This window comes from Gouania willdenowi, chromosome 4 (assembly GCF_900634775.1).
Source record: "Gouania willdenowi chromosome 4, fGouWil2.1, whole genome shotgun sequence".
In the NCBI taxonomy this organism is placed as follows: Eukaryota; Metazoa; Chordata; class Actinopteri; order Blenniiformes; family Gobiesocidae; genus Gouania; species Gouania willdenowi.
The window spans coordinates 38345039-38372993 of record NC_041047.1 but is presented as its reverse complement, the minus strand read 5'-3'; the positions used below and the strand labels follow the sequence as shown (position 1 = coordinate 38372993).

Genomic DNA, 27955 nt, shown 5'->3' with positions numbered 1-27955 from the left:
CGCAAACATCAACGGTGAATGCAGCAGCACGTCTGGTTAAAGCCTGTATAAAAGAAATGAGACATGAAACAAGAGAATTATTAGCCATTGGCACTGTATATAAATGTCCCATTTAATTCCCACTTTATGCCCTTAATTGATCAAATTATTTATAACATTTTATAACATATTATTCTCAATTTTACATTATATACCAATGACGGTGGTTTTGTAAACTTGACCACAAATAAACATGTAGTTAAATAAAAAAAAATAAATAAAAAAAATAAATAAAAAAAAGGTAATAAGTTCTCATTGATACAATATTTATTACAGGTCATAACTTTAGCAGCAATATGCATGTTTACATGTTTAAACATCCCATTCATAATGGGTTGCACCAAGTAAGTGCTACACCACTGTTATAAGAATCAGAATCTTTTATTGACCAGGTACAGTTTAGAACAATACGAGGAATTTGACTAGGTAGTTGCAGTGAAAGGAGACACATCAACACACCGGAGCAGCCATTTGCGGCGCCCACATATTTAGGTGAAAAGGGATCAATAACAGGAGGAGAGGAGGGTTGAGGGGAAAAAAACTGCCAGTTTGAAACTGATTTCCCTAAACAGAGAAAGCAGTGTGAAACCAGGAAAAAAACCGCCTCTGCAAACATAATGTAAGCATGACACAGTCAAACAACTCGAGACAAGGCATGTAGGAAGGGTTGGGTGGGAGGTTGGCTGGGGGAGGGGGTCAGGTGGGAAGAACAACAGGAGTCCAGCCGTTTGGGGACATGGGCGTGCTGCCAGTCGGCGCTGCAACCACGCCTCCATGCAGCTGCGGATGGGAGGTGGGGAAAGATGGCCGACGAGGCATTTGAAGTTGAAGACCTGTAGCTGCGTTACTGACAACCAGATGACGTGTGGAAAAGTTCAGCATCAACAGTTCCAGGAGGAATGTAGGGAAGGAGCGGGGGGAGGGAGTGGGGGTAAGAGCCGCCGTCTGCAGAAACTTCCTGGTGATAAGAGTTGAGACAACCTTGGCTTTAGCCTTGGCTAGCTGGGGAGCCGAAAGGGAGATAAGCAATGTGATTTGATACAGGCTATGTTAATTTCCAATAGCCTTCTGTCCTGGGTCTCTCTGCTGTAATCCAATGAGTGGCCTAGTTTCCACTTCCAAGCTTGCTTTTGATATCGATCAACACATGAGTCTGAGTGTTCAGAGCCCTGCTCCAACTTCTCCCAGTTGTTATCCATAACGCGTAGACGATCCAAAAGCAGCTACATCCTTCAGAAATCACTGGCAGCTTTTCCAAAACAGTCACCAGCGTAGTACGGACTTTTCGATAGATTAGGAAGCCACCAGCTCCGATCAGCAGCATGCCTACTATCATTATTCCAATCATGTAGATGTCCTCCACGTCTTCCACGGAAAGGATGGACAGACACACAACTCGCCACTTGTACCATGGGTCAAGTGTGTATCCAGCCGCAAACGTCCCGCTTGGACATGCGGGGTCACCACCCCTGGTTCTTTGCGTCAAAAAAAAATCTGATCGATAGCACTGAGAGACCAACTAATTAATTCCATTATTCCGGTTTTGGATGAGTTGCAGAGAGAGGCTCTTGTTAGTTTCACAAGACCTGACAAAGCAGCAGCTAGGAGAGAGATAAGACGGAAGGGAGGGAGAAACAGAGAGTGCGACTGACCTCGTCGAGAGAAGCTAAAGTGAATTTAAATTTGTGAGGCTGTGAAACAACAGCTAAATTGCAGCCTAAAAACCTGTCTGGCGATGTGTCCTCTGCATCGCGCATTATAATCCTACCGGTTACCTGTACAGTTGAAGGACGGGACCTACCAGGTGTAAGCAGCATGCTAGTGGACTCTACTGTAAACATCGTGCGCAGCTACTGCTAACGGTAAGTATGTAACATTTGCAGTATACATTAACAGCTGGGTTGTCACAATTATAGACGTTAATTGTCTACAATGGGCAAACACCTACATGTTATACTCCGCATTCATGTTAATCTTTTTTTTTTCTTTCTCAATGCTACGTTAGCCTGTCTCAGTAAGTCCTATTTTGAAACGAATGTAGCTAAGCTAACCTGGTGACATTGTGTGAAGATTCACTGAAACATATTACGCTAGTCGATTATGCTTACCGTGTCGGGGGTTATTTGGGCTTCAAGGGGTTGAACATCAAGAGGTTGACTGTGCCTTTCCTCTTCTTCATCCAGGAGCTCTTGTTCGGTGGTCCCACCCAGAGTTGCGTTTAAGCCGTTAGCTTCGTTAGCTTCGAGGGTGGTGGAGTCCGCTTCAGTATTGCTGGTAGCACTGCCGGTAGAATGAATGGATGAAGCACAGCCGGAGAAAATGGGTATGTCGAACCGTTCATCTCCAAGACCGTGCGAGTGAGTCAATGTAGAAGTGACCGGTGGTGGGCGTCCATTAGCCAGGTAGGATGCATGTCTTCGTTTGATGTGGTAGTAGAACGAATTAAATACTCGATATTTTTCTGTGCATCCATCTATTCCACAAATAGCACGAAATTTAGGATTGCGTCCATGAGCTTTGTTGACATGGCTAAGTAGTACTTTTAAAGTCAATGCCATGAACACGAAACAAATGACACAGCGCCATCCCGCCGCCATCGTGAAAGAGAGAGGATTTTGAAAATAACAGCTGTACTACGTTGGGGCGAGGTCGGGGGCGGACTATACCATTTGGAATTGAGTCAGGTAACCTAAATGTCTTTTTTATATCTGATCAGTTATATTTTACACAGTTTGCGTATTGTCTTGTATTGTCATAAATTATTAGTGAATATTCCATAACTAACGAGACCTTTAATTTATGGTTTGTCCTGAAACAGAAAACGCACCCCCATTTCAGGCTAATTGGAATTCACTTTCGACAGCCACAGAAGGCGCCAGGGAGCCGTCGCGAGGAGATCGTTCAGAGTTCATACAAGAAAACGACAAAACTTGAGCAAAGAGAACCACGGGAATAAGGTATTTTAGGCAAATAATATTAATTCTTTGATGATGACACCCTTTGGCGTTCGTTACTAAAGTGGACTATTATAACTCTTTTCTTTCAAAAATGGACGAGTCATTTAAAATTAGCCTGGATAATTAGCTAACGTTAGGAAGTTAGCCAGGCTAATATCAAATTATGCTAAATACATTTAGCAGCTTTACTATAAAAAATAAAAAAAAATAGATTGGGATACATTTGCAAATCAAAAAGGCACAACATGTACAGGGTTTGTTGGACTGGATAATTATTTTTTTGTTTTGTTTTTTGTAGCTGATGGCGGGTGTGGGTCAGACATCGAGCCATGCCCATGGTGGAGAAGATGGAGACTGGTGATGTTTACACAAGGCAAATAAAGTAAAAAAATATATATATGATTACTTTGACAAACTGTCCTTTACAGTATGGAACTTGACCGTGTGGCAGTCGAGGTTTTAAAAGGTAAGAAAAAGATTCCGACTGTGAAATATGGTATAATAAATGAGTAACACATTTATGAATGTAATTTGAGTAGTGTATTCGAAAACTCAAATTAATGCCATTTTGTATGACTAATAGAGAACAAAAGAGTCGAAGAACAATTGGGTTAACTGCCGGGTTGCCATGGGTAAACCTTAAAGGAACAGGCCACCGTTTTTACAGACTGAGATATGTTCTTACCTGTGCTTAGACGAGTTGATGAGTACCTGTCTAGTCTTTGTGCATGCCTTCAGTCATGCAAAACGACCAAAGATGTTGTTAGCAATTGGCCTTTCCCAGTATATTCCTATAGCTCCAAACAGGGGTGAATTTGGAAGCTACCATGCTCTTCAACGGTCACGCACAAAGACCAGACAGGTACGTATCAACTTGTCTAAGCTCAGGTAAGAGCATATTTCAGTATGCAAAAATGGTGGCCTATTCCTTTAACGTATATGGTTAAATTTTTATAATTGAAGCCAGGCTATTTTTAGCAGCCTTTAGATAGGGATGTAACGATTAATCGTAAGGCAGTTAAAAATCGATTCATAGGTATCACGGTTGATATCGATTTTCTGAAAATTGAATCGCAGTACTTTTTTTAACCTATCCACAAGTGTAGGCGGCGGGCGGAGTCTGCTAATACTTTCTTTCTGGCTGCCTTCTACTCTTAAATATGTTAATAAATGATTCATTGCCCCTTTAGCACCGAAAGAATATCTGTAATATTACTTGAATATCTGTAAAAGTCACGTTTTTCTATTAGCTCTGTCTGCTAGGATAGCTTCTCTTCTTCACTGCAAGAATTTCTGCATGCCAACCGACCACTGTGTTACCAGCGCCCTTTGCTGGTCCAAACAAATATGGTGTAAATCAGTGTAATCACGGGTTTTTTTTTTTTAAAGTCCACAATTGTTAAGGCACAAAATACATTTTCAGTTGCACTTTTAAAAAGAAAAAGAACTATTATGCAGTTTTGCATTGTTTATTATAGAACCAGAATTTAAATTAATAGGCTTCATTTTCATTTGTATTATTCCTTTATTTATTTCATTCAAGATTTATTTTTAGTTAAATTGCATTGTTTTGAATAGTTTATCAAGGGATTCTTTTGACAATGAAATATAAAAGGAAAATATTACAGTATTTTCTAGTTTTTTTCCGAAAAAAAAAATTTGTCTACAGTCCCATTTTGTAAAATAAATCGTGAGAGATTCGTACCGTGAACCCAGTATCGTGAATCAAATCGTATCGGGAGTTGAGTGAATCGTTACATCCCTACCTTTAGACCTTCATGGATAAGGAAAGCCTATCTCATCCAATGTGTTTTAATAAAAAATACTCTTTCCTAACATGGTCTAAAATAATGTCAAAGTACTTCACATAATTAGCGCTTGGGATCTGCACTATTTTGAAGTTCAGGATCTTTACTTTTCTGTGTTTCTTACCTGTGCACACAATCTAGTTCAGCTAAAATAAATATTTTACATTTCAAAACCTCCTTTAAACATTTTACAAACTTGAAATTTCGAGCAGTTATGACCACAGAATCATATATGACTTTTAAAATAATAACATTTCTCTATTTGCGCCAGCTGCAAATGTGGATGCAGACGTCCTGCCAACCTTAACGAGAGAAGATTTAAAGGACCTCTTTCCTGGGCCGGAACACTTTCGAAGAAGGAAAGCCATTTGGGACCTGGCCCACCCTGTGGTAAGTTATCCTTGAGCATTAACTTAATGTTTTGGTCTGTTCTAAATACCACATTCTTCTGCTTGTATTTCATGTGTCCAGGAGCAGGCAACAGAAGAAAGTGAGGGTCCTGTTCATCCTGCAGTTAAAATAAGTCCTTTAGTTGTGCAGCTCCCAAGCCCACAATATGTGATTTATACTGACAGTGAATTAGAGCATGTGAGGAGAGAATATTTTGAATTTAAACGCATTGGGCGAGAAAGGGAGTGCCGGCTTTCTAAAGAGCTGTACTGTAGACTGATAAGAAATACGATTATCAGCATGATAACTGCTGTGAGAGCGTCAGGTGGGACTGACTGCCTGCAATACCCCACAAAAGTGGGGCTGCAGGCCATGGCCAAACGAATCATGGACTACTATCCAATGGTTGCTGACTGGGCAAACACCAGCTGTCCATGGGTAAGTGTTGTATACGATGATAATAATATACTGGCCCATAGACAACACATAGAGATGATGTCTCAGCATTTATGAAGATTTATTTTTTTTCTAACAAATATTTTTTTTATTTTATTAATACAATGTTGACAATGACAACAGTATATAAAGCATTTATGAAGATGATATTGGACTGAAAATTATTTTAGAAAAGTAATTAATCAAGTCATTTTCTTGATACTGTATGTATTCAACCTATGTTTTACTTATTGATTGATAATTTTTTGTTGACAGCACACTGTTAATGTTTTCTTTTTTAAACTTTAATTTGTCCAGGGCTAGAGGTGTAATGAGGTAGTATTTGTGCGATAAACTGGCACCAAACTTTTTTCCTGACATTGCCTTGTCTTATTGTGTATGGTCTTGTAACCATATCTTACAAGTCGACCTGTTTTGAATATGTCTTTACTTTGTTTTTCGAAAGACGCTGCTGTATTTTAAAAAACTTTTTACAATGTTATTACTTTTTTGTGTTACAGTCCGATATCTTTAAGAAGCTCAGCAAGAGACTCCAAAACATCAAGTCTCCACGAAAATGGCAAGGAGCTACACCATCGAGAGGCAATGGGAAAAGAAGACACCTTTCATTTGAGAACACTACAGGCAAGGAACTCACAGACGAGGGAGAAGAGCCAGTCCTGGACTTGAGCCCGTGCTCTTCTAATGTCTCTCCAAGAAACACCATTTGCACCCCAGAAAGCCCACAGGTTCACTCTCCTAATACGGCCAGCGAGAACCTAGTTAGATCAGGCAAGTCACCTTGTGGATCTCTAGCAGCAAAAGAACAGAAATAAAAGCTTGGTACTGTAAATGAGATTGTGTACACAAGCTTTGTTTTTGTTTTGTTTTTATTATTAATATTACTACTGTGGTATCCTAATAGAAAGTGAATATTGGTATCATGTGTAGTTTTTTTCTTAATATCTGAATTGGTTTTGAAATTTTAGTATTACTATTAATTTGCACATTGACCATATTGTATGATTTTGATATTTCTCTTGATATTTTGATTATTATGAATATTATTTTTTTGCATATGTATTTGTACAATGAACAAAGACATTGAACATTATTGTTTTTTTATTCATTTTTGGTGTAGGTCCCAAACTGCACGACAGCCAGATTTCCCAGGCCAGACACTACAAAACACTGCAAGAAATGTTTCGAAAGCCAAAACAAGACAAGGAGGCAGTTGCCCAACTGTTGGATTTAGAATTTGAAGCAAGGAGAAACTTCATAGATGCAGACCTGCTAAAAGAGCCGGACAAGGCAGCTAAGATAATTGACGCCTATCCCTGCTTCAAAGACATTGACCATGTAAGTTTTTATTTGTTTATAGTTTTCTGATACTCTCTGGCTATTGTCATTTACATAAATTCCACTAATGCCTTAGATTTTGTTTAATTTAGTTTTGCATGTGTATTAGGCAGCTGTCTAAACTGCAGCCAGCGGCCCTTGCCTCATCTTAAGGAATCCTGTAGTAACATTCTGGTACCTTTAAGGCCCTCGACGAAATGGGGAGAATCATTTCCAACGGACAGCACAACTATGTCAAGGAGCTGAGAGAGCGCTGGGAAGTCTTCCAGCAAAAATTACTCTTCTATGCTGTTTACAAGAAGGCAATGAAACCACCGATGTCACTTTCTAAAGGTAATTTTTGAAATGATAATTTTTAAATGAGTTATTTAAAAATGATTTATTTTGTTATTTAGACTTTTCAAGTATATAATATTAATAACATCTTGTTATTTATTTTTGCTTCCGCAGAAGAACAAGCAATTGAGCTACTGAAGTGCCTCCCAGTGCTATTTCCTTCTAATGCTGCCCTTCCGAAGAAACTGTCCAATGCATCGGACGCCCTGTTCCATATCTTATTGGTAAGATTCTTTGTGTTGTGTAAGCTTGTAAGATTATAAGATTCCTTTTTATTGCATGGGACATGGTCGTCCAGAGGTTAGCACTCAAGCTTTACAGCTAGAAGGTGCTGGGTTCAATTCCGGGCTGGAGGGGTCTTTCTGTGTCGAGTTTGCATCTTCTCACCGTGTCTGCAAAGTATTCCGCCGGGTACTCCGGTTTCCTCTTCCACTAAAAAACGTGTGCTGTAGGCCAAGATGAATCTGTGTGTAAGTGAATGAATGGATGGACCGTTAACGTAGATGTGTGCAGTGTCAGTCTGTCAGTCTGCCCCAGGGGAAACTGTGACTACATATAGCCTACCACTACTGTGTTTGGAGTGAATGGAGAACAATAATGTGCAAAGCACAATACAAATTACTATTAGGTTGTATTTGATGCGAAAGGTTTGAGAGCCATTGTTATTCAACAATATAATATTTTGTTTTTTTTTTCCTTTCAGCCATTACAGGAACCAGGAATGTTTCTTCAGAAGCGACCTCTCTGCACACCAGTCCTGCTCGTTGATGAGGATGGCTGCTTCATATGTGCTGGCTCAACTCCCATCTCATCTTTTCCAAAATCCAAGCTCCAGGAAGCCATTCTTTACATTATGGCTTATTACTACGTTTTTCACATGGCCTACCCCAAATGCATTGCATCCTTGTTGCGAGCCCTGCAAACAGAGGTGCTTCAAGATCCCATCACGGACAATGATGCAACCCCTGCCTATAAAAAGGCAATGACAGAGTTTGCAGCTTTTGTTGGGTAGGACACTCACTTTTACAAGTATGTTCTGAAATGCATTTGGTTATTGCATTTTCTTCATTGTTTTGGAAGAGCATTCTTTACACTCTCATATTTGTTAAAAGGACTTGAGAAATATTGTTTAAGAGAGATGTGCATTTTGCAATTATTTGGCATTTCAAACTCATCTTAATCACCATCTAACGCTTTGTTGGTTAGAAAACCCTATTAAGAAACATACTGTCAATGTTGTGCAATGGCTGAAAAGATTTTTTTGATCAATAAAAAGGCTATTACTGCACAGTCTCCTTTTGTAAATGTATTGTTGATGCTTAAAGCAAGACTATCTCAAATCTAGTATCTCTATCTACGCAAGAATTATAAGCTTATTTTAAGATGTGTGGTGCACTAGAAATGAGCACATTTTGGTCTCTGCCTAAATCCTAACAAGCAATATTTACTTTAATCAAGAATAGATTTGCTCAAAATAGGATATAAAATCTTAATATAAATACTTAAAACTAGTGTATAAGGCTTAAAACAAGATTTTCAGCTTTTTGAACTTTTTTCTTGTTTTAAGAAATCTTGGTAAGTGCAAATGTCTTACTGCACTGGCAGATAATTTCGCTTGAAATAAGACTTTTTTACCCCAAAACAAGATAATTTTTCTTATTTTAAGAAAGGGCTTTTTTGTAGTGTACAACCGGAAATTCAGAGTTTCCTTTATTTGAGCACAAACATACTCAAAGTTTTAACACAACCCACTTTCTGGAATACCCCTCTGGTGATGACAGAAGGAAAAAACAACAACATAAGAGGAAAAGTGTTACCTGAGTAGTTTGGAATGGGGATTTTGAAAGGCTTGGAGAGGATAGCTCGGATAAATGCCTCCTGTAGACAGATTTGAACAGATGTTACGTGATCAACAGCTGCATTTAGTAAAGAATGCCAATGAAACGTGGTTCGTTGCTTGTTTCCAATGCTTACGTGTTTATCTCCATCACTACAGGCCGGTCGGTTGTTAGTGGGAGTCAGAGGCTTTCTGAACTGAGAAATGTGGCTTTCTTGCAGCTCATTCTCACTTTTTCTTCTTTTCTCCTGAGAAACCAAGCAGCGTTAGATCACGATTGAACAGGAAAGTAGTGCATTAAACACAGATCTGAGTACAAACTACCACATCTGTACAATCTTCCACATACACACACATTACAAACATTGTCTTTATAATCATTATTTAGATAAAGCAATAACTGCAACTAGGGCTGGGCAACATGGACAAAAATATCACATCATGATATTCTACTTATTCTTCTTGCACAAAAAATCCCCAAATTTTGCACAAAGGTCCAGTCTCATTCCAGATTGTCCCAGCTGCAAAAACAGGCCAATCGTCCTAAAGGTGGCGCTACAGTACGCCTCTAAAATTTTAAACTTTGGAAATTCCCAAGAAATCAACCATATTTGCTACAGATTTCCCCAAAACGTTGCCCCAACAACACTGAAGAAACTGTTGTACTCATGTAAACACACTACATACTGATTTTGACATCAGAATTCGTACGAGTAGTACGTTAGGATGACATTTACAACATGGCCTATCAATCTGAGCTCAATGTGTTCAAACCGTAGAACACAGATGGAAAAGTTGTTCATGTTTTATTAAAGAGTTTCTCAGTCACCATCATGAGTAATACTCCTACTTTTCTGAGTGTCCAGTCCTGGTCCACCTCGTCCTGGCTGCGTTTGGCCCGCTGACTCGGTTGGCTTCTCCTCTGTGTGTGGACAAGTGATGACATCACAATCTTTATCAGGTCTTGATTTATACGTCACAGTTTTCATCAACTACATTTTTTCGAGTGACGATAACAAGACTATGAGTAATTTAAAAAAATACACGTGAATGAAAAGTGTATCAAAATATATTGATATTGTCATCAACAAATAAAAATCAAACCACGGTATAACTTTCAATAATTCATTCAGAACTCATACGATCATGTGGTCTTTAGGGCTGTGCGATATAGACCAAAACTGATATCTTAGAAATGGTCATATATATGATATAGAGCTGCACGATTATGGCCACAATAAAAATCAACATGACTTTGTTCATACTGTAATCATGATTAGAATCACAATTATTTATCATATTTGGTAAAAATATTTTTTAGTTTAGTTATTATGGCACTACTTTTAAACAAATAATATGTGTGGAGTTTACAGTGCAAAAGTAAGCTTTAAAAATGAATTCTAATTAAAAAATAATAATTAAAAAACAATTACCCCAAGAATTTAAAATGTACCAAAGGCTAACTGAATAAATACACTATTACAGAGTGCAGAGCCTGTTTAAATGTAAATATTGCCAACAATCAGGTTAATCTAATGTGGCAGTAAAAATTATGGAGGTAGATTTGTGTTTTTATCATTATCATTCATAAAATTTAAATATTTTCAATCAAAAATAAATATTTTCAAATCAAAGAAAAAAAAAGTGATAATATGCTAAAAAAAAATCATGAGAGACCCAAATAATTACATTTGACACTTTTTTTTCATTGATTGAAATGTTTTAGTGTTTGGTTGAATAATAAAGACACAAGTGTACAACCCGTAATATGGCCCAAATACAAAAAAGATGACTTCAATCAAAAAAAAAACTTTTAATTTTAAAATGTTTTTTTTGCATTTGAACACTTTTTTACGTTGATTCAAAATATTTATTTTTGATTGAAGTAAATTAAATAAAAAAAAGGTTTTTTAATTGAAGTTTTTTTTTTTTTTAATTCAATAATAAAGACTCAAATCTACCTCCATACAAAATTGTGATCACAATTAAAATTCAATTAATTGTGCAGCTCTAATACTATATAAATCTAGATAATTTTAATTCAAATGAATTCTTACCAGAAAGACAATTCTGGGTTAAATTTGCTGATGTAAAATGCCACACAGACACATTTATTAATAAACATCGGCACAAGATGTGACAAATTTGTATTTTTCAACGATAAGGGACAGCACGTGTGAGTGAGTTCTTTAGTAATCCATCTAACTGCGCTTTTCATGCTGTTCTGAGAAGTAGAGAAAGCAGCGACTCCTGAAAATAATTATTTAATACAAAATCCAATGTTCAATCAATCAATCAATCTTTATTTGTATAGCGCCAAATCATAACCAATGGTATCTCAAGGCACTTTACAGTAGAGCAGTCTTAAGGATGGACTCTTCATTTTATGGATACACACATATGCATATATACGTATATACACATACATATGTATCCCACACCCAACATGAATTCATCATGGCGGCAAGGAAAACCTTCTGTTAAGCAGCAGGAACCTTGTGTGGATCCCATTCCTATGATGAACAGCCATCCACGTTATGCTGTGTTGGGTGTGTGCAGAGAAAAGGGTGGAGACAGAGCCGCTGAGTCTCTGTAACTCCACACTGAGGATCCCACGGACCTGCAAGACAAAAGCCAGAAGGAGTACAGGAGCAAACACACAAGGGAAGAAGCAGACATAGAGGGAGTGTTTGAAAGAGGAATGGGACCCTCTCCGGTCCCTCTCTAACCTAAATGACCTCTCTCTTAACGCCCTCTCCAACCTCTCTCCAACCGAGCATGCCAGACCCCCCCCCCCGGCAGTCTATGCCTATTGCATCTTAATTATGAGCTATGAGCTGGTTCCTAACTAAAAGCTTTATCAGAGAGGAATGTTTTGAGCCTAACCTTAAAGGTAGAGAGGGTGTCTGCCCCCCGAACCGTGGTTGGTAGATGGTTCCAGAGAAGTGGGGCCTGATAACTGAAAGCTCTTCCTCCTATACTACTTTTAGAGATGAATGGAACAACGAGTAGTCCAGCATTTTGAGAGCGTAGTGCTCTGGGGGGATTGTATGGCACTACAAGCTCCTTGAGATAGACTGGTGCCTGTCCATTTAGGGCTTTATAAGTGAGAAGAAGAATCTTGAATTCTATTCTATATTTTATGGGAAGCCAATGCAGAGAGGCTAATACAGGAGTAATGTGATCTCTTCTCCTAGTTTTAGTCAGTACACGTGCTGCAGCATTTTGAACCAGCTGAAGTGTCTTAAGCGACTTGCTCGGGCAGCCTGCTAAAAGAGAATTACAATAATCCAGTCTAGAGGTAACAAAAGCATGGACTAGTTTTTCGGCGTCGCCCTGAGACAGGATAGATCTGATTTTAGCAATGTTACGGAGATGAAAGAAGGCAGTTCTTGAAGTTTGTTTTATGTGAGAGTTGAAGGATAAGTCCTGATCAAATAGAACCCCAAGGTTTCTAACAGTTGTGCTTTGTGCCAGAGTAATGCCATCTAGGGCAGTTAGGCTAGCATAGGTTTCTCTAAGGTGTCGCGGGCCCAGTACAATGACCTCAGTCTTGTCTGAGTTGAGAAGAAGAAAATTTTGGTCCATCCAGGCCCTAATGTCCTTTAGACAGGCCTCAAGTTTAGATAGCTGATTTGTCTCACCTGGCTTCATTGATACATACAGTTGGGTATCATCAGCATAGCAGTGGAAGTTAACAGAGTATTTTCTCATAACATTACCAAGGGGGATCATATAGATACAGAAGAGGATTGGACCTAGCACAGAGCCCTGAGGAACCCCGTAGCTTACTTTAGTGTACACAGAAGACTTGTTATTCACGTGTACAAACTGGTACCTATCAGATAGGTAGGACTTAAACCAGTTTAGGGCAGTCCCTGTGATTCCAAGTAATTTCTCTAATCTCTCTAGTAGAATATAGTGATCTATAGTGTCAAAAGCTGCACTAAGATCTAATAAAACCAGCACTGAGAGTCGTCCTTCATCTGAAGCCCAGAGTAGATCATTAGTTACTTTAACTAAAGCAGTCTCTGTGCTGTGTTGAGCTCTAAAACCTGACTGGAAGTCCTCGAACAGGCTGTTGTTTTGAAGAAATTCACAGAGCTGAGCTGCCACAACTTTCTCAAGAATCTTTGAAATAAAAGGAAGATTAGATATAGGCCTGTAGTTTGCTAAAGTGCTGGAATCAAGAGTAGGTTTTTTGAGAAGGGGTTTGATTACAGCTACTTTAAAGGACTGTGGCACATAGCCTATTGATAGGGATATATTTATTGTCTCCAACAAAGATGGGCAGACTAGGGGAACAACTTCTTTAAACAGCTTAGTTGGGATCGGATCTGAAAGGCAGGTCGATGGTTTGGAGGATGAAATAATAGAGTTAAGTTCCTGAAGTCCTATATGTGTGAAACAGTTTAGGTTAGGCCTATTTACATTTAATGGTACAGCAGGCCCAGGTGAAGGCAGGGAGTGGCTAATTTTATCTCTAATCTTGTGAATTTTATCGTTAAAAAATGTCATAAAGTCCTCACAGCTGAGGGCTAAAGGAATCATGGGCTCAATAGAGCTCTGACTTTGTGTTAGCCTGGCTACAGTGCTGAAAAGGTACCTCGGATTATTTTTATTTTCTTCAATTAGTGAGGAGTAGTATGTAGATCGACTATGTCGTAAGGCTGTCATGTATTTACTATGGCTTTCTTGCCAAAGTATTCGTGACTCCTCTGTTTTATTGGAGCGCCACATTCTCTCTAATTTACGGGTTGTTTGTTTGAGTGTGTGAGTTTCAGAGCTAAACCACGGAGCTTTCCTCTGACGTTTAATAGTTTTTTCCCTCAATGGGGCAATTGAGTCCAAGGTGGATTTTAGTACACTAGCAGAGCTATCGACAAGCAGATCCAGTTGAGAGGGGTTATAATTAATATCATAGTTATTTATTGGATGGTGCACTGAGTTTAAGGCAGCAGGAATGGCCTCTTTAAATTTAGCCACAGCACTGTTGGACAGATTTCTACTCGTAACTATTTTATTGCACAGTGCGAGATCCTCTAGGATAATGTTAAAAGATATTAAAAAGTGGTCTGATAGCAGAGGATTTTCAGGGTAGACTTTTAGTTCATTAATATCAAGGCCATATGTTAGAACAAGATCAAGAGTATGATTTAAACGATGAGTAGCTTCATTAATAGTTTGAAAAAAGCCAACTGAGTCTATTAGGGACATAAAGGCTGAGCTCAGGCTATCACTATCTTTGTCCACATGGATATTAAAATCTCCTACTATCAGTATTTTATCAGAACTGAGGACTAAGTTTGATATAAACTCAGAGAATTCTGATAGAAATTCAGAATAAGGGCCTGGAGGACGGTAAATTATCGCAAATAAGACTGGCTGGCAGGTTTTTGATTCGGTATGAGATAAATTTAGAACCAGGCTTTCAAAGGAAGTGTAACTGGCCTTTGGTTTAGGATAGATTAGGAGAGAGGAATGATAAATAGCTGCTACACCACCTCCACGGCCTATGTCTCGTGGCATATGAGTATTTAAATGACTGGGAGGAGTGGCTTCATTTAAACTAACATATTCATCTTGATACAGCCATGTTTCAGTTAAACAGAATAAATCAAAGTTATTTTCTGAGATAAGGTCATTTACTAGTAGAGATTTGGATCTCAGTGATCTAATATTTAATAGAGCACATCTAATGCTTTTATGTTTTGGTGTTTCTAGATTTGAGATTTTAATTTTTTTCAGATTTTTATAATTGATAGCTCTTTTATTTGATTTTATGTTAAAATCATTGTGAAATATGGGTCGGGGGACTGACACCGTCTCCATAAAATAATATTCATCACCATCACAACAGTTGTCATGGCGATGAACACAGCTATCCTGATAGCAATGGGAGGGAAACTGTCCTAAGGCAAGCGCAGAGGGGCGTGGAGGACTCCCCCTCTGTAACATGGTCTCATTCATGAGATGTCATAAATGTGCCATGTTTTCTGATAGTAGAAGATGCTCCCTCCAAAGTAGGATGGATTCCATCTCTTCCTATCAGGTTCGGTTTTCCCCAGAAGGATCTCCAATTATCAATGAAGCCCACCTCGTTTTCTGGACACCACCTCGATAGCCAGCGGTTAAATGATGACATGCGGCTATACATGTCATCACTGGTCAGATTTGGTAAAGGACCAGAGAAAATTACGGAGTCCGACATTGTTTTAGCATAAGCACAAACTGATTCAATGTTCACTTTGGTTGCTTCCGACTGGCGACGTCGGGAGTCATTAGTGCCGACATGGAGGACTATCCTATCAAACTTACGATTACTCTTTGCCAGCAACTTTAGATTTGATTCTATGTCGCCCGCTCTGGCCCCTGGGATGCACCTCACAATGCCCGCTGACTTCGCTAGCTTCACGTTTCTCACTATGGAGTCGCCAATTATCAGAGTTTGTTCCCCGGTGAGTGTGTTGTCCTCACAGAGGGGGGAGAACCTGTTTGAGACGTGAAATGTTGGTGATATCGTAATTTTCTGTATCGTCAAAATAGAAAACTCGATACATCTTGAATATCGAGATATTGCCCAGCTCCAGTGGTCTTACTCATTATTCGCATCAAATATTTCTCTGTGTGTTTATAAACATTAATTCCATCCAATATCAGAGGGGTGTTCCATAAAGGAGGGTTAACAAACTCTGAGTCTATCCATAAACTCTGGGTCAACATACCCCGTGATGGGAAACTCTGGGTATCTGATTCCATTACAGCTGGTATGAAGTGGGTCAATCAACCCTGAGTATGTAAACCTTGGGTTACTTACGTGCACGCGCACCATAAAAAGCCATCATCAATGGATCGAAGATGACTCGAGCTGCCATGGCAACCACCAGGAAAATAGTGATTTATTCACCGTAATGGGTGAAATAAGCCGGTGTTTGAGGACTATGAGCCTGTTCTAAAGGTGCGTTCAGTCTTTAGTAACTATAGTGGCTTAAATCACCTGTAATTAGTCACACTTTTTGGTCGCTTCATCACTTTATTGCTTCAGTGATGTGACAAGCGGTGAATAATATGAATAAAGTGTGTCTGAGGAGACGTGTCAGCAGCATAGGATGACTGCATAGAGAGTCCTCCTGTTACACTGGATATAAAGACAGTAAATGCCGCTTGATATCGCATCATTTATATTGATTTTTAATGTAATATTGTCGCCAGAGTCATCTCAACGTCCTAAAAAATGTCACAAAAAAACACTGAAGCGGGACACGAACCATCACTTCCAAGAGCAGCGTCACAATTCACTGTGCCATCATACCTTCAAAGAGCCGTGATCTACAGATTTAACTGTATAACAATATAAAACAACAATCGAGCCTTAAAAATGGATTCATTTAAATTATCATCTCCTCCTTTATATTATCCACAGGTTTGTATTCAGGGAACTTTACTACAGACGTCAGTAGATGTTTTAATGCAGATCAACCTCAGTGACTTTCACTTAATGATCTACATCCACAATGTTATAAAGAAAACTACCGTTTGCACAAAAAAAAAAAAAAAAAAAGTAAAGCAACACATTAGTAATGATGTGATGTGTGTGTGATGTTACTAATGTGTTTCAGAGAAAAGTGTTAAAGTTCATTAAAGTGTTCAGGTGGGCGGAGCCAGGTAGATAAAACCTGCCAGCGACCAGGTTTAGTTCACGGACAATGTTTCCATGGTAACATACTCAGAAGAACATACCTTGCGTTTAGGACTGGGATACTCAGAGTTTCCCTCATTTGAGCCTGAACATACTCAGAGTTTGAACATAACACGCTTTATGGAATACCCCTCTAGTTGATCAATGCTAATTGACACTTTAAAAAAAATGCATAAACTCTTTTCGTAGACATTTAGTTGACTATAACGACTAAGAACTTGCTGTGAGAAGCAACGTAGCTTTGACTGACTGATTAATAATTATGAGCTTGGTTGGAAAGTTAAGTCCAGCTCCATGTACTACAGGCTCGGTGAAGCTGGATAATTCAGGATATGTTGATCCAGCTTCTTGGAACAGGGCCCGGGTCCTGTTAGCAGTGAACACAGTATGAAGGAGTTCATAAATGACCTTACCATGACTGTCAGTCCGCCTCATGTCTCACACTGTCCTCAGTAAAACACTGGAGACTCTGTCTCCATGTAGAAAAGCTCAGTGCACACACAAGCATGTTCGCGCTAAAACTTTCACAACACTACTTCTTCTTCTTCTTCTTCTTCTAATGGTTTCCGGCAGGCTGTACACTAAAAGAAGCGTAATGCTGCCCTCTTCTGTTCACTTAGAGTCACTCCATTTTAGATTCTCAAATAGAGGTTGGAAGATTGGAGATACCTCACGACTGCCTTATCTATTAAAATCGACTCTGTTCTTGATGCAAATATTGACTTTATTGAAAACACTGTCAGCCCAAGAGTTGAAAGTTCTTTATATAACATTCCCCTTTCAACAGAATCACATCCACAGGCCAATAGAACATGGGAAATAGTCTCAAGTTGACCACACTGACATAATCCATCCAGATGTTTGCCTATTCGATTTAAATATGCAGCTAGTCCGCAATGCCCCAGTCTTAATCTGGTTATCTTAACTTGATTTGATCGGCAAGTTTCCCACAGGAGTCTAGTGCCCTGCACACAAGGTTGACACTTAAAATAATGCCTCCCTCTAGACTCATTCTCCCACTGCCTTTGCCATTGCTGATACACAGTAGCTTTGAAAACACTGACACACTCAGCCTTCCCCAATCGGACCACATATTCAATTTCCGTCTCGAGAAGAGCCTTCTTTGCTAGCCTATCAGCAGCTTCATTCCCCACAATACCTGAATGAGATGGGATCCAGGAAAAAACAATACTAGACCCCATCAACTCTATCCGGTGAAGGCAACACAAAATCTCTCCCACAGTATCTATCCTAGCCCCAGAGGGATGGTCAGAAATTGCCTGTAAGGCAGCCATGGAATCCAAATATATATACGACATCTCAGGTTTATTTCGTTCAATCCAATCTAAAGCCCACCTAATGGCTAACAACTCAGTCGTGAACACAGATACATAATCAGATACACGCATACTTTCACAACACTACGGCAAACACCAGAGGCTAAAACACACGAGACCGCGCATTCGCCGCCTTATTGGTATACCTTTTTTTTTTTTTATTTTTTTTTTTTAACAAGTGTAGATACAAATAAAAAGGCACGTATTCACATGAATACAGATTATAGACAAGGTTACAAGACATAAAAGACAAAACAAAAAAGAGCTAAGGGGCTAAACAATGTACTTAATCAAATAACAAATTGAGCTATAAGCATTTTCACACTGAAACTGCGCATGCGCGACCTGGAGGGGTGTCATAGGTATATTTATTTATTTATTTATTTATTTATTTATTTATTTATTTATTTACTTCATTTAAACTAATATAAATACAATACAACACAATGTAATATATAAATGAACATACAACTACAAAGGAATAGGAAGACAATAAAAGGAACAGACAACATAAAAATAATGAACTATATAATCATAAGGGATGGCTTTGGTGCCCGTGTTGATATATTTCTTGAATGTTTTGTCAATGTTTATGGCCTTATGTTTGCAGTGAATTCAATTGTGTAAAAATACTAGGTTACAGTATTTTGTTTTGAAAGTGATGTTGATTTGGTTTGTTTTGGCTCCATTTGGCTTTGTGTATGTGGTATTTAGCAAGGAATATTAGGGTTGGTTGTTTTTCTTTTGGACAAAAAACCTATGAGCCTATAGGCCCATTTAAAATACATTTTAAAAATAAATACATGTGTAACCCACCTAAAAGTTACTGTTATTTGATGTGTTAAGTATTCAGCATTTACAAATACATATTTAAGTTTTCAGTAAATCATTAACAAAGTATAAGCTTTCTATGTCAATGTGTAAGCAGACAAATGTGGTGGGGCTATGTCCTTATTTTATTTATATATTTGTGTCAATTTTTAGGATTATTATTTATTTTTTTATGACACTTTACAGCAGTTGACAGACACTTGAGGGCAAAATCCTCTCGGTAGCAGTGTGACTGTGCGTTTACTGTCTTTACCATGTGCACTGTGGAGGGAGGTTGAGTGATGGTCAGCTCTCTTTAAAACTAAGGAAAAAAGGATCAAAACCTGGGATTTTTGGCGTGGTGTCTGAAACTGTGTACTTGTCATGATAGCCTGGACTGTGTGCAAAAACTTGTGAACAGCCGAAGCAGTTTGTGTGCATTGTTCTCTGTGTGAAGTCATTCATTTTCTATGGCAAAGACTAATTTGTTTGTTTTGTCTTTACCCCCGAACCAGGACATCATTTAATGAAAGTGGTGAATCAAGACTTTGAGTTTCAGTTTTCACAAATTTTGTTTAGAACCGGTTACACATGGATTGAGATTCACTACTTTATTATCATAAACACTTCAGTGCACACAGCCAGGACAGAAAAGCTCCTCAAAATGCATTACAGATGCAAAGGCATACAGGGAAGGACTTGGTCCGCAGGAAAAGTTACGAATTAAGGACGCTGGGCTTGAAATCGTATTGTTGCTGGTTTGAATCTCACTCGAGCAAGTCCCTTAACCCCAAACTGCTCCCCAGCCAATAGTATGTGTCTGCAGAGCCGGAGGCACCAGCTACAGGACTGCACTCTTCTTCTACGGCCGCATGTTTACAGCACTAGAAGAAGAAAGCAGCTCTGTAGCTGGTGCCTCCGGCTCTGCAGACATACCCTTCTCTGCCCAGGTGCCGCCAAAAATGGCTGCCCACTGCTCCTCATGGATGGGTTAAATGCAGAGGACAAATTTCATATCTGTAATAACATACAATATATTACCAATAATGGTGAAAGCCCAGGTTACTCTCTTACTCTTACAAGTTACGCTTTATTGGTGGTGCATATCTAGGGTTGCCACCCGTCCCTTAAAATACGGATTCATTTGGGTTCAAATGCCGAAAAGCCTAGGCCTCCCCACAGTCGCCCCCCTGAAACCATTGTATATTCACTACTGGCTCTTGACCCTGAAAAGAAACGTCTGATCTCCAACATTTGCAGTCTGAACAGCTCTATCGGTGACAGTTTAGTTTTGGGCCCCAGGGAGTCTTGGGAGAAGGAGCTAGGGACCCCATTATCTGAGGATTATTAGCAACGGGTCTTAAAGTTGGTGCACTCCTCCTCAATCTGCGTGAGGCATGGCTTCTTACAATGTAAAGTTGTGCATAGAGTCCATTACACTAACCTGAAACTGTATCGGATCTACCCCAATGTAACCGACTCTTGTAATAGGTGCAAGCAATCTCCAGCTGACCACTCCCACATGATTTTTTCTGTCCCAGGCTTGACACATTTTGGTCTGATATTTTTACGTCTCGTAGTGCGGCATATAATACAGTCATTACGTCTGATCCTCTCTTAGCCCTGTTTGGTACCCCCCAGCATACAACCTCCAAAACCGTGCAGACCCTCCTTGCCTTCTCCATCCTGCTGGCCAGGCGTCTCATTTTGCTCCCTCACCCTCCATCCCACCAGAGGTGGATTAAAGAGCGCTTAATGTCAGTTAGACTGGAGAAGCTAAGATGTTCCCTTAATGGCTCACTAAAGTAATTTGAAATTACTTGGAGACCTCTTGTAAATCATTATCCGTCCGATGCTAATGACTGATAAAAAAAATATGGAATTGTACCTTATTTGGCCCTTAAATGAGGTGTTACGTACTGAGGAAAAATGGAAAGCTGTTGCACAAGTGTGTGTGTGTGTGTGTGTGTGTGTGTGTGTGTGTGTGTGTGTGTGTGTGTGTGTGTGTGTGTGTGTGTGTGTAGCAGTGACTGTGTTCTCTCTCTCTCTGTGTGTGTGTGAAAAAATGTCCAACTCTAGAGCGTTTTCAGTGACTCATGGTGATCTGTCTGACATCAAACAGCCTCAGGAGAAAAACACTGTAGATATGAACAATCTGAGAAGTTCTTCATAAATCCATCATCTCCTGAGGCTGATACAGTAGACACATCATGATTGGATTGTAAGCTTGATTAATATGAAAGACTGTGATTTGATTTAATGTTTAGGATGTGGAGGTTTTAAAGTCGAATGAAATATTTATTTATTATCACAGTAGCATTAGGTAATATAAACAGGCATGTTATGTACGACCTTTTAAAAAAATAGGTTAACATTAAATAAATACATTAATTTTTGATTTTACATTATATATATTCCCTTGGTTAAAAATGTTTGTAGAGATTTCTGTATATTCTAGTGGTTCCCAAACTGGGGTATGTGTACCCCGAGGACAGGGGTCTGTAACCTGTGGCTCTTTGACTCTTTTGCAATGGCTTCCTATAGCTTTAAGAAAATAATGAATTGTTATTTCTTACAGAGGGTATTAATGATAAATGACATTGACACCAAATAAAATCATGATAAAACAATTTGTCAACCTAAAAATTAATTGTATTGTGTAATAACTGTCATCAACCATAAACTTTCCTTACACCTGTGGCTAACTTTAAGTTTTATATCCCTGGTAAGATAACAACCAACAATAAGACTATTCTGGAAGAAAATAAAGATTTTATTTGTGTTGGGAAATATTTAATTAACTGCCAACATACCAGATCAATAAGCATACTTGATATGTTGCATCTATCAATTAGTATTATATATATATATATATATATATATATATATATATATATATATATATATATATATATATATATATATATATATATATATATATATTTATGTGTGTGTGTGTGTGTGTGTGTGTGTGTGTTTGTGTGTGTGTGTGTGTGTGTGTGTGTGTTGACCGACATGATTATGTGTTATCAAATTCAGGTTATTTTTTGTAGCACTACAAATACATCAACATTTTTTAAAAATTATTATTAATAACATTATTCGATATAATTGTAACTAGAATTTTATGCACTATATTGTCTTCATTGAGGGCAAGGCAAATTTATTTATATAGCGCATTTCATACACAATGCAACTCAATGTGCTTTACATGATAAAACATTCAACTGTTTAAAATCATCAGTAAAATCATTTAAAATCATCAACAAACACATTACATCAACAACATGACCAAAAATCTTTCTCTCAATCATAAGCAGTAGAGAAAAAAAGTGCCTTTAACTTTGATTTAAAAATGTTCACATGTGATGCTTGTCACCATGTTTACTGTGAGCTCTGGGCTCCACTATCTGACCTGTGTTCATAGACCTGGGAGACCTGCTGGGTTCATACCTGACTAAAATCTCACTGATGTATTCTGGACCAAACTCATTCACAGATTTATACACCAGCAGCAGAACTTTAAAGTCTATTCTGAGGCTGACTGGGAGCCAGTGTAAAGACTTTAAAACTGGAGTAATGTGCTCTGACCTCTTTGTTCTGGTTAAGACCCGAGCTGCAGCGTTCTGAACCAGCTGTAGATGTTTGATGCTCTTTTGGGGGATTCCTGTCAGAAGACCATTACAATTGTCCAGTCTGATGGAGATAAAAGCATGGAACTTTCTCCTGATCTTTCTGAGTCATTAAACCTTTCACTCTGGAGATGTTCTTTAGGTGGTAGAAGCTGTTTTTGTGATAGATTTGATCTGACTGCTCAATGTAAGATCTGAGTCAATCAGAACACCAAGGTTTTTGACTTGGTCTTTAGCTTTTAACGATCGAGACTCAAGATACTTGCTGATAGCAGTCCTCTTTTCCTTGTTACCAAAGACAATCACCTCCATCTTGTCATGGTTTAGTTGAAGGAAGTTTTCACTCATCCAGCAGTTTACTTTTTCTAAGCAGTCATACAACACCTCAATGGGACCATAGTCATCTGGGTTCAGTGATAGATATAGTTGTGTGCCATCTGCATAGCTCTGATAATCAACCTTACAGTTCTGTAAAATTTGTCCTAAAGGAAGCATATAAAGGCTAAACAGAAGTTTAGATGGTTGAGATGGTATTTTTTGGCTCCAGAAACATTTTAATAAAAAGGTGAGAGGAAGCAAAATGGCTCCTTTGAGAATAATGGTTATAGACCGCTGCCATAGGGGCACATGAACACCTTTCAGGAGGTTCACACAAACATTTCAGGTTATTTTTCAACATTATAGATTTTTTTTACATGCACACAGACAATGAACAAGAAAATCAGAAATAAATCAATAAAAAGGCCTAAATTCAAGGCTAATAATGGACGAGACAAAGGAAAGAGTTTAGACGCGCCTGCAGACACAATAAATAATATATACCATGAGCTCAGAGCCAAGGTACATGGGGCAGTAACATTTGGTAAACACTGTTCTATGTCAAAATGTTTCTATTTATGAGGATTGTGTTCACGGTGACGTGGGTGTCCTTTATTTTATTTTCTGAAAGGTGACAACCTGATGCAGATCCATACAAGTCGGCTCCCTCGTCTTGGATCAATGATATATTTCCTCCTTGTTTCTGTCATTAGACCAGGGGCAGACTGGGGGACGAACATGTCCCGAGATTCAATGACAGACCGACCCACTTCATACGAGGTGTGGGGAGCCAGCCAGCCAGTCGGCAACATAAGTTTCATGTCCCTTGATTAAAAAAAACTGCATTTGATGTTGCTTTGGACCATAATCATATAGTAATCTTTAACTTGAACCCTTAAGTTGCTACAGTAAAATAATTACAGCAGTATAATGATTTTACAGCATGTAGTGATTTTAAGGCAAACAGGTCATTAACATATGACTAACCCACCAACCCAACCAAGCTCCAGTATCCCTTATATTTTAATACAAGTGTACAGGAAATCTAAAATAGCCACTTGTCAATGTCAACAACTTAAAACTTAAATACAAATGTGATTAGAATCTGGTAGGCCTACATTTGTTGACATTAAAATGCTGTGAACATTCCTACTAGGGCTGGCCGATATGCACCAAAACTCACATCTCAATACATTTTCTCAAAATGGTGAATCTCAATCATTTTTATTTCATATCAAGTCTGACCAGAAAGACAATTCTTGGTAAAAAAAAAAAAAAAAAAATTGGTGATGCAAAATGCCACACAGGCTCATTTATTAACAAACAGCTGCACAATACAACATCTCCTGTAAGGGACAGTATGTGTGAGTGAGTTCTATAGTGTGGCTTGTTATGGGTTAGGTCAAACAAGTATTTTTATACAAAATACGAGATATATCTGTATATGCGACTTTGTAGTTTTCTATATTGCCAAAATAGAAAACTCAATACATCTTGAATCTCGATATATCGCTCAGTCCTAATTCCTAAATTATAATACAGCCTAAATTAAAACATAAATGGGTATATGAAACACATGTGTTTATCTATTATACTTACAGTTCATATACAAGTCAACACATTGCATATTTGCTGTTAATTTCATGTTGCTTGTATTTAAGTTAGACATTTACATTTGCAGAGCTGCCAAGCCTCATGCTTTGAGCGTGACACTCACGCAATTTGACGCATTCTCACGCCACACTTGACATTTCTCACGCTTATATTTCCCCATTCCCCATTTTTTTATGATAATAAACTTTGATCCTCGTGGCATGCCGTAGCTCGATTAATTCTGATTGACTGACCGAGATAGCTAATCTATGTCTCCTTGTGCCTAAATCTAACCAACCATGGCATGCATCACACAATAATAAACCAATCAGAAGCAATGTAAGGCGGGTCTTGACGAGCCCTCTGTCGACACAGAGCGTACCGACTTTCAGAAAGAGTTTCTAGAAGTCAGACGCCGTTTGAGATGGAATTTAACTACCCAATTTTGTTCACTGCTTTGTATATTGCTGTGTGTGTGTGTGTGTGTTATAGTGTTAGTTTACTTGTCTAAAAAACTGACCCCCCTCCCCCCCAGTGCACGAACACACAGTCAGCTGTGTTAGCGACTGTCTGTCAGAAGCTCAGTGCAGATGTCTGTCTGTCCTCAGTTCTGAGTGTTAAACACAGAGATGTTTGAGGAAACACTGCATGTGTTTTTCTTCTCTAACTCTCTGTTGCTCCTCAGCAGAGATCTGCTGCTGTAGCTAATGGGGCTGTTTACACTTTCTTAAAGAGACAGTGTCCTGAATGTGATTTACTTTAAAAACGATTTCTGCAACTCAGAGCTGCCCTGAATGAAGCAACACTACATAATTTAATCACATTTCAGCCTTAATGAAGGAAAAAGTCAAAAGTGACACAAAATGTTGTTATTGTGCTGCTAATGATTATTAAAAGGGTCTTTGTGGCTCCACTGACTTTGACCCATTATTGTTTTTCATGTAAAACTATTGAAAAAAATAAATGGTTTATGTTGCCTATTTCCATTTTGAAGAAAAATATAGAGATATGAATATTGGTCCATATCACCCAGGCCTAATGCAACCAAAACAGTAACGTTTTATTTTGTAAAGGATATGATTGTCTGAACTGTGTGAAATGAGGCGTTCAAATACTGTTTAAATTAGGATTTTATTAATATGAGTGTTACCTCAATAACAAATAGAAATCACTAGACAGATATGCTGCCTTGTTATGTAGCAAGTGTTGCTAATGCTACACTACTTAAGTTAAACAAAGTAAAAAGACTGTGTGTGACTATAAGAACATGTCAGCCCTTTTGTTTGATGTTAGTTGTACTTGGAACCAGTTTGATAAATTGCTTACATACAATTTAGAAAAAATATTTGAAAATTACCTTGTCTTAAATGATCTTTTATTCCTTTTTTCATTAGGGGCGATGATTTTAAGTAAGTGTTTGTGTGTGTGTTTGTGCTAGACATTAACTTATATTATTTAAAACTCTTATTCAGCTACTACCAGTGTTATGAACACTGGTTGTAGCTGAATTGCACTTGTAGGTTATGTCAGCATAAATACATAGTAAATGAAACAAATGCCTTGTCTAATGTAATGTTCATTTGAACTGTTGTTATGATTATTTTTGTATGTAATAGTGTTTTTCTATGGACCTTGAATCTGCTGCTCAGACATTCATTCAATCAAAAATACTTGATGTTTTAATGGGTTTTTTTTTTTTTTTTTTACATGATTTGCTTTTTAATGACCTCCTTTCTGTTGCAGACAAGGAGAGCTGAGGTTTATTCCATAAAGCGGGTTATGTTCAAACTCTGAGTATGTTCAGGCTCAAATGAGGGAAACTCTGAGTATCCCATTCCAAAAAGCGAGGTATGTTCTTCTCTGAGTATGTTACCATGGCAACATTGTCCGTGAACTAAACCTGGTCGCTGGCAGGTTTTATCAAAGAAACCCTGGGTTTCTACCTGGCTCCGCCCACCTGAACACCATTTCTGAACACTTTAATGAACCTTAACACTTTACTCTGAAACACATTAGTAACATCACACACCACAGACGTGTTCACATAATTACTAATGTTGTGTTGCTTTAAGACTTTTTTTTTTTTTTTTTTTTTTGTGCAAATGGTAGTTTTCTTTCTAACATTGTAGATGTAGATCATTAAGTGAAAGTCACTGAGAGGTTGATCTGCATTAAAACATTTACTGACATCAGTAAAGTTCTCTGGATAAAGTTCATCAGTAAAGTTCTCTGGATAAAAACCTGTGGATAATATAAAGGAGGAGATGATCATTTAAATAAATCAACTTTTAAGGCTCGATTGTTGTTTTATATTGTTATACAGTTAAGTCTGTAGAGCATACATCTTTAAAGGTATGATGATGAATGCTCTACAGACTTAACTTTTTTTTAACTTGTTATTATATTCATTTAATTCTTTTTTTTGTTTTATTTGTACTGTGTGTGTGTGTGCGTGTGTGTGTACACACGCACTAAATCTGACGTAATAACCAGTACGTCATTGCGTGTAATGTGTACATTATTGGAACGCAATGACGTACTGGTTTTGACGTCAGACTTAGTGCGTGTAGTTCACAGTACACGGTGTCGAAACGTGTCAGAGTGAAAGTTCTCTCTGACACTACAACTTCTCTCCAAAGCCTGAGCATTTAAAAAGAAATTTCTGTAAAAAAAATCTGTAAAATTTACGGGTAAAAACTTTGAAACCATAACAGTAAAAAACTGTAAATATAAATAATGGGTTTTTACTGTTTATATAACATTAAAATCATAGTAAACTCGTTAATCATGAAAAAACTGTAATGATTTCATTTTTTCTCTTTAAAATATACATTCCGTCTCTCTTGCACCGTTTTTTTAACTGAAAAAAATACGTATAACATATTGCACTCGAGTACTGTATTTTGCAATTATTTCTTAATTACAGCTAAAAGTCAATGTGAAAGTGCAACAAGACACAACAGTAAAAAAATATGCAATTACTATTAATATATATTAACTTTAAATAATATTGATTATATATTATTAAAACTAATTTAGTGATTTTAAAGAAAAGTCATATTGAATTTAAAAACCTCTTTTTCAAAGGAGTCCTGCGGTCTTAAAACATGATTTTTAAAAGCATCTCAAATGTAACAACAATGCTAAAAGATTAAACAAGTTTCCACAGTTAACGCGGCTGAATTTGAACTGGCCAATCAGTGCACTGCTTCTGTCTCCGGTTCCGCTACCGACACAGTCAGCCTCCCGCGCATGCGCTGATTGTGATTACAGCGCGAGTGAGTGGAGTCGGCTGGAGTGACCCGTTCCCGTTGGACATGGACATGGACATGGACATCACATCCTGACGCTGCAGTTTGAAGTCCATGGTTGTAACCGAGAGCTTCTTCACCTGCCGTCTTAAGT

At 38.2% G+C, this 27955-nt stretch overlaps 1 protein-coding gene and 2 long non-coding RNA genes across 3 annotated transcripts; 2 read left to right on the top strand and 1 right to left on the bottom strand.

Moving 5' to 3' along the window:
- The first annotated feature begins 2284 nt into the window (after window positions 1-2284).
- On the top strand, window positions 2285-5531 carry LOC114462455 (uncharacterized). Its single transcript, XR_003673952.1, has 6 exons — window positions 2285-2723; window positions 2858-2996; window positions 3295-3353; window positions 3425-3462; window positions 5076-5194; window positions 5276-5531. It is a non-coding gene; the product is annotated as an uncharacterized LOC114462455 (long non-coding RNA).
- A 35-nt stretch (window positions 5532-5566) lies between these two features.
- LOC114462225 (uncharacterized) lies at window positions 5567-8336 on the top strand. The gene is made up of 6 exons (XM_028444921.1): window positions 5567-5632; window positions 6151-6421; window positions 6771-6988; window positions 7174-7321; window positions 7439-7548; window positions 8028-8336. Exons 1-6 carry the CDS (start codon window positions 5567-5569, stop codon window positions 8334-8336), a joined length of 1122 nt encoding a protein of 373 aa, XP_028300722.1.
- Window positions 8337-9139: 803 nt separating this feature from the next.
- On the bottom strand, window positions 9140-10072 carry LOC114461415 (uncharacterized). Its single transcript, XR_003673835.1, has 3 exons — window positions 10012-10072; window positions 9299-9409; window positions 9140-9202 (listed from the first exon to the last, which is right to left on the bottom strand). It is a non-coding gene; the product is annotated as an uncharacterized LOC114461415 (long non-coding RNA).
- Between the last annotated feature and the right edge of the window lie 17883 nt (window positions 10073-27955).